At 37.2% G+C, this 12,406-nt stretch overlaps 1 protein-coding gene across 1 annotated transcript; it reads right to left on the bottom strand.

Annotated features, from left to right (window-relative positions):
* Positions 1 to 6,952: 6,952 nt before the first annotated feature.
* Positions 6,953 to 11,487, bottom strand: LOC135153868 (uncharacterized). The gene has a single exon (XM_064098307.1). It carries the CDS (start codon positions 10,857 to 10,859, stop codon positions 8,919 to 8,921), a length of 1,941 nt encoding a protein of 646 aa, XP_063954377.1. The 5' UTR covers positions 10,860 to 11,487; the 3' UTR covers positions 6,953 to 8,918.
* Between the last annotated feature and the right edge of the window lie 919 nt (positions 11,488 to 12,406).

Raw genomic sequence — 12,406 nt, 5'->3', positions numbered from 1 at the left:
ACCACTGAAATATGACTATATAACTTTAATATAACAAAATACAATGCAGTAGAAAGGATTGTGAAAACTTTTAAAGCCAATGCTTGTGGTTGGGGCCAAGAGCACTGGCGGGGGCTTGGCTTCCTTTCACGAACAAAAAAAAAACAGAAATTGAAAAAAAGGGCAAGGAAAGGATAAAGAAGGTTGAAATATATCATTTTCTGAATCTAGTAACAAATTGGACTTTTGTAACAAAAGTGTCTAAATCGTTTGCTCGCTCGCAATTTTTTTGTTTAAATAAATTTTACATGATAGACAATTTCTAGCCCCCTAACATCTTTTTAGATAATTACGCCACTGGCCGAGAGCATGAATAATATTTGTTTTCGAAAATACAAATAAGCAATTAATCTCCCAGTATCAGAAATTTCGTCGCAACGTGGGAGAGAGAGAGAGAGAGAGGAGAGAGGGGGCGGGGAAGAGGGGTAGAAAGATTGAATGAATCAATATTTATTATTAAAGTACCCTTTTCCTGATTAATATAACTCATGTCTTTCAATAATGGTATGGTACATTTTATCATCTGTACAAAAGGTCTAGACATTTTATTATCGAAAATCATCGCAGGAAAATAATAGAAACCTCATGAAGACATGGCTTAACAAATATATGTTGGAATCTATTGCGTAATACAAGTAATAGGGATATAAACTGCACCATACAATTATTTTCAGTCTATATGGACATTGATGTGGTGGAATGACACAGCAAAACGGTCACATCAGGTCTAGTCGTACATCCATGGTTGGGGTTGGCAAGAAATTGGTTCATTAGATAATGACCCACACGTGACCGTATCGATGTCGAACGAAAGAATCAATGATGGCAATTTATGCACCCAGCCCATTAATAACTGACATAAGAGAGCATTTCCAGAGCGACAATTAATTACAGTATCAAATCGACCATGAACAATTAACACCACTCCCCCCAAAAAAAAATAAGAACAAAAAAAATACTCATTGTTTGAAGTATAAATTTCAAGTTTTACAGATTAAGGACCAACTTGACTCTTTGAGCTTCGAGATTCGACAATCAAGAAAGTTATTTTATTTCCATCATACATCAGAATATAGATATACAAATCAAATGTGTTAAACAAAAATCAACTAAAAATGAATTGTAAATATTGTAAAATAGCTAAAATTTATAATAACAAAAGCTTGTGCAAAATAATATCAAATGTGCATGGAAATGAAAGGATCCATGCTTGTGGAGGTAATGAAACGGCCAATTCGTCTACTGCCTCTCACCACATGGCCTACTTTCATTTAGTCTAATGCCATTCTGTCCATCAAAATTTCGTCTAACAACCATTTGGTCCATTAAACATTTGGTCCAATCAAGAATTCGTCTAATCACCATTTCGTCTCCTAAACATTTGGTCTACGTCTACTATCCATTTAATTTTGATTCATTTTGCGCAATTTAACACTTAGTCCAATTAGATGGTTAAATGATGGTTAAATGGTTATTGGACCAACTTGGAGTAGACGGAATGGCATTAGAGTAAATGAAAGTAGACCATGTGGTGAGTGGACGAACTGATGGTAGACCAAATAATATTACACGAGTTGGCATTAGACGAACTGGAAATAAACCCTAGCGTGGTTCCCCCAAATAATAATTATTTATTAAAACAAAATTATGAAATTTGATGACGTTAAACAATGGCAATTCCGCATGTTCAGGTAGAAATAAAACTTTTTTTTTCTCATGCCAATGAGGAGAAAATTAAAATATACAAAGGTGATGACATCATTCCCTTCATTTGCATACCGAGCAGGATGTGCCACATGATTGTTTTGTGAAATTAAAAGCAAAACTTTCACTCCTGTAATTTGTTGGCGGTGAGGGGGTGGGGTCGTTTTCCCTTCATTCTGTAGAATTTGATTATCTTACTATTAAACCCATAATTGTCAACATGGTAGCGAGCTTAATTCTGAACTAATAAACCTCAAATACACATGACCATTTTGCGGTATATATCACTACGTCAATCGCCGCGCGGAATTCACTAAAAATACATTGATCCTTCCCCTGACGCATTATTTCAGCTCAAAGTTTAGTTGAGGTGCAGGTTCGTTTTGTTTTTATTTTTTTATAAATTATTATTGTGAAAAAAAAACCGTTTGTAGTTTAAAGCTTTAATCGACGTGATCGAAGAATTGCTCTCATCAAAACAAAATTCTTTAAAAGAAAGAAAAATATGGTATGAGGAAAAAGAGATTGTCTTTGCAAGCAAACTTTCCTTGTAAGAATGGAAACGTTTTGTGAAACACAGTAAAATTCGTTTTCATTCTTTCCCTTTCGCTCAGAGAACAATGTCAGTAAATCAGTCTGCTCTGGCTCCGAAAGCGTTTATCTCTGAGGTCACTCCGAAAGGATTTGAAAGGATATGAAAATAACTCTATTAAATTATTCATATACGTCATACTTTTCAAGTTATGTCCAATATTTCAAATTTCCATGCAGTTATAATGGCGCTGTTTGACCATGTTTACTTCAATGCAACGTAAACCCCTTAGATTGCGGCAATGAAATATTTGCGTATTCTTTGACATGTTCGAAGCTTTGACCCAACTAAATACTTTTCCATTCAGGGTGGACGATAGGTTATTATTCATCCTGTAAAATAATAAAAATAGAATATAGCCAATCATTTAATCCGATTGCTTTCCGATATAGCTATTGCCACATACAATAATAACCGCAGAAGACATCGGGTAACACAGGTGTTTCATGTCCACACCATTCCTATCATGATCATCATCGATGTACCCCAGACATCAGACATGCATGCCAAAGATAAAAAAAAGCTTTGTAGGGGAACTTCAACTCTATGCAAACAGTGGTTTGCTAATTTGTCACTAGTGTACAAATGAGGAAGAGGGGGGGGGGGGGGGGCTTGGTGGGTCATGCCCCCATAAAAAGTTATACGACCCAACAACACAAAAGGGCAAAATATCATGATGGAACTTTTTGTAAAACTCTATCACAAAATTACGTTTTCAGTTTTAAAGGTCAAGAATTTTTCTCGCTCTCTTCGCTCTTTGGGAACTTTAAGGAAACCTTGTCACATACACCACGTATTACTCCCTCAATATTTTGAATCCGGTTACGCCAATGGCATGTGTTTTATAATTGGATATCCATGGCCTTTAATAAAAAACAACAACAACAAGGAATATATCATTTTCATAGAATTGAGGATAACATTTTCAAACGGGTAACACATCTTAATCTACAAAAGCATGAAGACGGAGGTAATTTATTACATTTTAAACAACTCTCCTAAGATGTTTGAACTTGGTATACGCAATTATCATGGGTTATTCCAACTATTGCCCTCGCTATCGATATCTATACTTCGGGGCCCCAGTATATCTGAAGAATTTCGTTTCTAAATATAAATTCATGGCAGAAATCCCATCTGAAATAGAATAAAACAAATTTATATAAAGTATGTAATCTCTTTAGGGCCCTTCTTGAGCGGAAAACGATCCGATGTATAATTAAGAAGTATGGCAAGTGATAAGGAACATCTTGCCATGCGACGAGATGCGAGAATAAAAATATAACAGAACATTTTTACGTTCTTACTTTAGGACACCATCCATATGTTTCATGTAAACGTTGCCCCTTTCAAATCGAGATGTATTTTATTAAAAGAAAAAAATATTTATTCATATCAAAATTTTAGAGTTTCTAGACAATAAATCTAACATCGTTAGGGGTAGAATTTATTTCAATATAACAAAAACTGAATTTGATCAAGCTGTGTTAATATTCATATCCAGACACTGATCAAAAGGAGCAGTAATGGAGCTCCAGGGGCGGCAGGGGCTGCCGCCCCTGAGGTTTTCCAAATAGTAAAAAATAGGAGAAAAGGAAGAATAAGAACAAGAAGTGGTATTAAAAAAGAAAGAAAGAGATCACTGGGTTGTTATCATACTTATATAGTAATTAAACTATCAGTAGTACACTTTCTATCCAATCGAAAAAACAACAACAACAAAATACATGTCCCTTCTAGTCGTACCTGGTATTACCCCTGATACGGAGTGCATGAATTATTATTAAACTTTATCTATTTACTTATTTACCTTTTTTATCAATCAATTCCTGTAGATAATTGGTTAATAAACAGACTAAGTTGTTCTGTTCTAATATCCTTATTTATTAATGAAGAAACTGTGATATAGACCCCAAAATATCTATAATAATAATGATAACACATGTACTCACTATTTATCATAGGCAGCACTGGCGTACTATTGGAGGCACTTGGAGCCTGCATTGGGGGCAATCCCCCTACCCATGGCCTCCCGTAGTTTCACGAAAAAAGAAAAAAAAAACAATAGAAAATAAAGGAAAGGGAAAGAAATAAACACCATACTATTTTCTAAATATTTTTTTGAAAAATCTATCAAAATTTAGATTTTTGTATAAAAACGGTCAAAAGAATTTCTCACTCGCTTTGCTCGCACCTTTCTTTCTTTTAGAACCTTTGCTTCATCCTCCATGACTGGTCCCCACAAAAAATGGCTCATTTCTCTATTCATAGGTAGACATGATGGAGTTTCAACAACGAGCAAAATTACCCTTCACCCTTGGTCACCTCAACCCCCCCCCCCTCCTACGTGACAACCATGGACATCGCTAACTTTCGAAACCTGATATCAAGTAGTGAACAAAAGTAGATGTCATTATCGTTAAAATAAATGAAATAATATTCTTAATATAATTATGTTACCAAGTTTATCGAAGGGGGAGGGACGTCCAGAACAGTCGTATATTTGCAACAATATTAGTTTCTGTTACATATATTTTCTGTTGGTGTAATATTTTATTGTTCTTCTTTATACATGATGGAAATTGAAATAATAACTTGAACTTAAAACATACTTGTAATAAATCCGTGTGTAGGTAATTCCATCTTATTCTGAGGCAAACCAAATTGCAAAATTTTGATAAAGAACAAGAACTTTGGATTTCATTGTTAATATTTATGTTCACTCATTTACGTGTTAATCATTCTTGTATTCTATGCATGTACGTGTTAGATTGACAAAATTTATTCCTGAATCTTCGTGAAGCGCCAGGAAGCTAGGGTGTTATACCTAATTGGAATTCATCCTCTATAGCGGATGTTTGGCTCAATAGCACAATTCAAGGAAGCCAATATGGTCGTCTTGCGTCTATTTTCAGCGCTTCATACATACGTGGTTTGGCCAAGCCCATGCGACTCACCTGCCCTAGAAGTCAGGTGATCGGAATATTTTCCCGCTCTTTGTCTTTTCTTCCATTCTGATGTATCATAATATAAACATGATAAAGATAATTGATCTAAACAATGCGAGCACACCTTTATCGAGGTGTATTTCAGTTGTCCATTGTTGGTGACGCGTGACTAGTCATTTAGGTGACGGCATTGTGACGCATCAAGAGCTAGTGGGTCAACTTTTGTAAAATGTAATAAGCAAACCAACAGTATCTGAAGGATAAAGACATTGATTTTTATTAAAAAGACAATACAAAATGTTTCTTGGAGACTGGTAATGATGACAGAAACCGGAAATTCACCTGGCAAATGGATAATCATTTTGTCCAGGGAGAAATTGTAAGCCTTTTCTGTATGATCTACCATTTGAGTAAAAGCTGGCAAGGTATGTTAGCCCCTGTCCTTATCAGTCCCTTATGCCTATATTTGGTGTTTATACTGGTCAGTGACTTGGTCACTGGACAACAAACAACCCTAATGACGCATGCAATCTGGCGTCATCTGGGTCACGTTAGTACACGCGTTAATTAAGCCCTGCGAACATGATGATCTCACAAACTCTGAATAAAATTCGCAATATGAATTTGCGTATTATGACTCTCTATTCAGACTTCAACGATTGTGTCAGCCACGCAATGACGCCTGACTGACGCCTGACTGTCGCCTGACTGTATACGCCAAGCTAATGACGCATTTATTATGCCACAGACCGACTAACATACAGCCGGTAACATACAGCTCATAACGGAATGATCGTAAGGCTGATTTCTAATATTGATTGCATTGATTAATTGTAAAAAAATCAACATAACAATCGATAACTAAGATTCTTGTTACGGGGCCAGGACCGAAAAAAAACCTTCAGTCGGTCTTGAGTCGGTTTCGTTGGTGTAACCAAAAATCAAAATGGTGGCACGACATTTGCTCCGGGCTTTATTTTGTCTAAGATATATAGGGTTAGGGTTGCAACAGGGTTTTATGTTAGGTTTAGGGTTAGGATTAATGATAGGGTATAGTGCCAAATCCAGGGTTGAAGTCGGTCATTCCATTACTGTGTGGAATTTTCAGCGGAGCAATTGTTGCCGAAGCAAATATCTTCGAACCAACTAAAGCACCTATGTACAGTATATGCATGGGAAATAAAGTTAAATGGAGTGGTTATAAAAAACGTAAAAGGGGGAAATAAACAAAAAGCAAAGGTTTTTCAACATATCAACTTGAGGGGAATTTAAACAACATAAGTGAACGATAGAAGACGCTCATCGAAATGGAAGAATACAAATATTGTAGACTATTCGCGCAGCGAGGTACAGAGGATTCCAAAACAGAGAAAAAATATCGTAAAATGCCCTTCATGAGAAAAACAACCAGGAAATCCTTGTCAACAATTGGTGAATCAAAATAGCAATTTCGTCCTGGACTGGAAGAATTACATATTTTTATTTTTTGTCAGCTCCTGTTCATCTATTTTCGACAAAGACCCCTCAGCTATCTTTTTGTCATTAATTTTCAATACATTTACTGTGTCTGTGTTCTTGAATTATCCGTACGTCGCAAAACGAAAACTCCCTATTAAAAATAGATAAAAAGTGAAAATACACGATGCAAAATCAGAAGAAATCAATCTCGTTAATGTTTGTACGAAAATATTTGTCTTTATTTGGGCTAAACTTGTTCATAGACAAGCCAAAGTCCGTTACTCAATGATCACTTATATTGTGTCATCAGGCACCATATTGAAACACGTACATACTGTAAGAAACATTACAAACGATGTGATGTCGTTGTATGCTATCCAGGAAAAAATTGTGTCCGAAAAACTATAACGTGCTTAAATCATGTAATTAGTCGAAACAAAAGAATATCAGTAATTATCCTGCGTAATATTTTACTCGGTTATCGCTGAATTACCTCGTTTAGAATAGCAGACCCCTCTAGGTTGTCTACATCGATTTTTTTTGCTTCCAATACAGTATTACGCCAATAATTAAAACAAATAATAATCATATATGTATGGTGATATGTAATTATTGTAGTAGTTAGAAATCATTTCTTAATTGGGAAAATGGGTTGTTTCAACGATAAAGCTGGCATTCCATCATTCATTTCTGGTGTGCATAAAATACACGCATCAATCCTTTGAATGAATAATGATAATAAGGACCCATTTCGCTAACAGGGTAATTTTTGTTGTTACCTTAATGAAACTACCCGCAAGGAAGATAGCGTTTGTCTTTCTTCATTAATCTCTTAATACCCCACAACTTAATGAAATGATAGTAAATATAAAAGTGCAAAGTTTAGCCAACATAATCATAATTGAAGCCTCCAATAAAATTCTACAAACTTTAGAACAAGTTGACAAATGTAACTTTTACTTACATGACATCATTTACGTTTTTTACTATAAATCCAGTAGACAGTAAGATTCTCTCACAAAAATATAATAGTGCATAGAATTGTTTATCAATTAAAAAAAAACGCTTTTAATCATGATTCGTAATAAACAATCTAAACATTTAAAAATATTTAAAAGACAGGGCATGGATGACGTCACAAGGTTTAACATGTAATAACGTCGCTATCTTTTCATGGAAATTTTTGTCGACCCTGCGATTGGTACCCCTTTTCTCCCTGATTTATTTGTCCAACAAGGAGAATTTCACCCCAACGTTAGATTCGTTTTAACGTATTTTATACATTTTAAAGTTTAATTATTCGAGACAATTAAAAATGTAAAAATTGTTACAAATACAAAGAAGATAAATCTAATTTAAAGGTAGCATTTATATACAAATTTTGATTAATATCATACACATTAACATCTGAACATTATTTACCTGTATCATTTTATTTATATGTACATTATCCTAAGCAATACAACGACAAACCACCAAGTAAGACATCGTCGATTATATCACATTTGGAGAGACCGACAATCATGAGCCATTAATACATATAGGCTTGATCCATTCATCTGTAATTTGTAAGATAATCATATAGGACTCTCTTTAATCGCTTTCGGATTTGTCTTATTGGCTAATTGGTAACGCTGGTGAGTGTACCATTTAGATACAAATTATTCGATTTTTTTGTGAATATAGGACAAAAACTTCTTTTCACATTCAACAAGATCATTATTTATCTCTGAGAATCATTTTGCTTGAAATTTGATGTCGCCTACCGCCAACTTGAATGTAGTTATGTATATTAACATATTATCTTTGGCGACAACGAATGTCTTATAATGTGAAACGAAATACGTCACGTGGCTGCATTACGTCCTCGAACCGTTCAATGATTTTGAAAAGGGTATGCTGTTGAATTCTGAGTTTAATAACATTTTTGCAATAGCATCTGGAAGCAAAGAATCAGACATTTTGTTTCAATCTCTTTGTTACAAAAATCATTGCATGAAAAATGGAGAAACAAAATTTTAAATGAATTTTATATCAAATTACAAATGAATGATTTCAATATTGCAAAGACTTGAAGACTGACGGAGGTGTAGTGTTTGAACGCCAATGAAAATAGTTTTTATAAGTTTATAGTCTTGAGTATAAAAAAGTGTTTAAAGAGTACATCATTACCGATATTATTTCCTTATCTGTGCATACAATGTCTTCTCGTCACTATCAACGATTTTACCACTGGGTGGCGTTCGGCCACTCCAATCAATCTCTGCATAATGGAGGCTACGTTTCTTCATCACTTCTATGGTATCCTTTCCTCGACTGTACCTGACGGTCGAAAGTAGCGAACCTACGGATCCGTAGCACGATTGCGTGTCCGAAGTCGCGTTCGAGTTGGACCGCGATCCCAGGGCTGATACACTGCCCAGGCTGCAGGTGAGGTCATCGTAGGCCGAATCTTCAGTGGACACTCTCGAGACGCAGTCATCGTCGGTAGCGTCATCGGGTTGTAAAGTCTGTTGTGTTGGTATGGGAGTCTCCATCAAGGATGCATAGCTCTTCGATCGAAGCGACGCGGATAGCTTATCAGCAAGATGCTGTCTACTGATGTCCTGGTTGGTTCCACTCTTCCTTGAGGATGAACTTGGAAGGTTATGCAATGACTTTCGATATGACGTCGATTTCAAGACAGTTTGGCTTTGTGGTGTTGTTTTGGCTTCTACCAACGCCACGTCAGGCTTCTCAACGTCAAAAGCGGTGGTCAAGCTGATGATGCTGATAGGACGTCGCTTGGCATCCGACTTGATGACGGCTTTCTGTCGCTTAGTGCGTTTTCGCATGACCATGGCGAGGAGCAGGACAATGAGTGTCATGAAGATCACAAAACCCGTCGTACATCCGACGAATACGGGAACGTTGGGTCTTTTTCCTCCAAACCCATTTTTATCTATTTCATGCCTCCCATTCTCCGGGCTAAAAGGAAGGAGTGTTCTACCCGGGTCACCTCCGTCGCCGTAGAACACAAAGTTTCCATCTCCTTTTCCACCATGTCCATGCCGTGTCCCGATCCCGTCACCTCGAGGGTGTGGCGACGTCGTGGCGGGTTCCGTGAACAACGTACCCGTACTTGTCCCTTCCATGTTCATACCGTTGCTCGCTATGCACTCAACGCTCGAATTGTTATCTTTCAAAGTCACAGAGTTTATTCTCAGTAACGCACCGCCTTGTTCAATCACATATCTTCCACTGCTACGATCAACAACTTCCTTATTTGATCCTTGGGTGATGACCCATGTGTACTTGCTCGTTGCCGGCACTGATACGGCCAAACATATGAATTCCGCTGGTTCTTTTTCCTTCACTCGCTGCGTCGACGTTACGGTGACGTTCGTATTTATGACAAACGGAACTACGGAGCACGTTCTGGTCTCGTAACTTAGTGCTAAACCAGTCGCAGTGCAAGTGAATGTAGCGTTATTATCCCATTCTGAAATAACATGCTGGTATGTCACAACATTAAACCTTCCAGTGGAGTTCGAGCTCTTTGAAGGAAGTCTTCTCTTTCCTCTCGACCAATTCAATGTGAGTTTCGGCGCCTCTCCGATCGAAAAACAAGAAAACGTTGTCCGTTGTCCCGGTAACGGATTAGCCGGCGATAAGGCACATTGCGGGGCTACGGGACTAGCCGGTATGACATCGTTCACGTAAACTCGCGTGAAAGTAGAACTGTGCTGGGTACTCCTTGGGGCTCTTTCGATTCGCAGGCACTGAAATCGCCCGATGTCAGCTTTGGCCGCCTTTACAACAGTCAAAATAAATTCCCACCTCTGATTTTGTCCTGATCCAGAGGTCTTCTTGTGGATACTGTACCGAATTTGTCTATTTGGATCCAATGTCCTCGCCACCGTCTCATCGTTGGTCACGTACGTCTCCCTACCATTTTTTGGATGATGGAGTAAATGAATGGAATGGTAGCGTGCTTGGTACTCTCCCGTCACCACGCAAGTCACTCTAAACGTCTGCCCCTGGTAAACATGAACAAGAGGCGGCGTCATCAGCAGGTCCACGGCATACGCCATCCTGCTCATAGCTAACATAATCCAGCATGATACCAAGACCCTCATGATTCAAGGTCGACGAATCCCTAGCTGTCAAGAAACTGATCAACCCTTCGATGAAAATCAACAAATGGCAGCTCCTTATTGCATTAAAAATATCTCCCTTTGACACAATATTATCCTCGTCGGCTTGCCCATATAATCTTCATTCGAATAGAACTTTTCATTTCTATTCCACCAACGCACCGATTTCGATAAGTCCTCTCTTGAAATGTAAAGAGAGAAAGACTTGACTTGAATTGCAATCAGTAGGACTAACGGTAATTACATGTAATGCCCTTAGCTGTGGGTGAAATCCGACTGAGATCTGCTGACGGCAGGCAAATATAGCTCCTGTCACGAGTGTATCTGTCCAGCTTATCAGATAAATTTAGCTTGATCGAAAGACGAACGCCCAGATCTCAGAGACAGCGCTGGACGAAGTTTGCGAAGTGATTCATCATTGGACAATAAAGTGTGATGACGATGGCCAATCAACGAAGAGCAATTATTAAACTCTGAATAGATGCTGCGGCTTGATAATAGTTTGGTTTGGTCGTGGTTCAGGTGTGACTTTGAAATACGATTACTAATCGATGGACAAACCGTCATAGCTTCTGCGATAATATACCAATACCAGAATCCCGTGGGGGTATTTCAAAAGGAGAGCGCCCCTAAGCCCCCCCCCCATCTGTACGCCACTGGTGTGTATGATGAACTCGACGTTCCTTTATCACTGGACGTTTTCTTCGCAGGTGAAATTAAACACATGTTGGGGAAACAATTTTATTTATTTCATTTTGTCAGACAATGTACTCCATCATGTCCATACAGGAACATTCCAATATCCTTTATCGAAACAACTATTCATAGCGTCTACATACACGGGTCGAGCATAATCGTACTTCAATATTCCTGAAAAGGTATTAACACGAGTAAATTATTAATACCCTGCATCCCCTTCCACGTAATAAACCGACAATAGACCACTGCCTGTGTCTTAGCTTACTCAAACCCCTCTTAATAACTACCCTTAATCCATTAACTAGACGTGAATTAGTAGCACCCGCCCTATAATCAGAGCCTTTAGAGATTATCAGGTTCATGGCCTTTCGTATCGAAAGAACTACTTTTGGTTATTTATTTATCTGTATGCATGCATGTATGTAACTTGATTTTTCAGAGATTAAATCGAAATGTTTTGTATTAAATATTTAAGTCCATTCTAGTGTAGCTTGGTTTAGCGTAGTCTAATTCAGTATCATTAAGTTTAGTTTTGATAGGTTTATTCTACATAGCCTTGCTTACCTACATTATGTAATAACTTTATTTGATTTTGCATTATCAAGATGAGTTGAGATGAATTAACTTAAATTAATTTAGTTTAGCTTAGGTTTAGTTTAGTTTTCGTTTGTTAATTAGTTTAGTTTTGTTCAATTTTGCTTAGTTTAGTTTAGTTTTATTTGAATTAGCGTAGTTTTATTGCAGTACGGTGTAGTTTAGTTTACTTTGGATTAATGTAGTGTTTTATTGTAGTTTGGGTTAAATGAGTTTAGTTTTAGATAAAATCAGTT

This window comes from Lytechinus pictus, chromosome 4, assembly GCF_037042905.1.
Source record: "Lytechinus pictus isolate F3 Inbred chromosome 4, Lp3.0, whole genome shotgun sequence".
In the NCBI taxonomy this organism is placed as follows: domain Eukaryota; kingdom Metazoa; phylum Echinodermata; class Echinoidea; order Temnopleuroida; family Toxopneustidae; genus Lytechinus; species Lytechinus pictus.
Note: the sequence above shows the minus strand (reverse complement) of the source record. Positions and strands in the feature narration are given on the sequence as shown.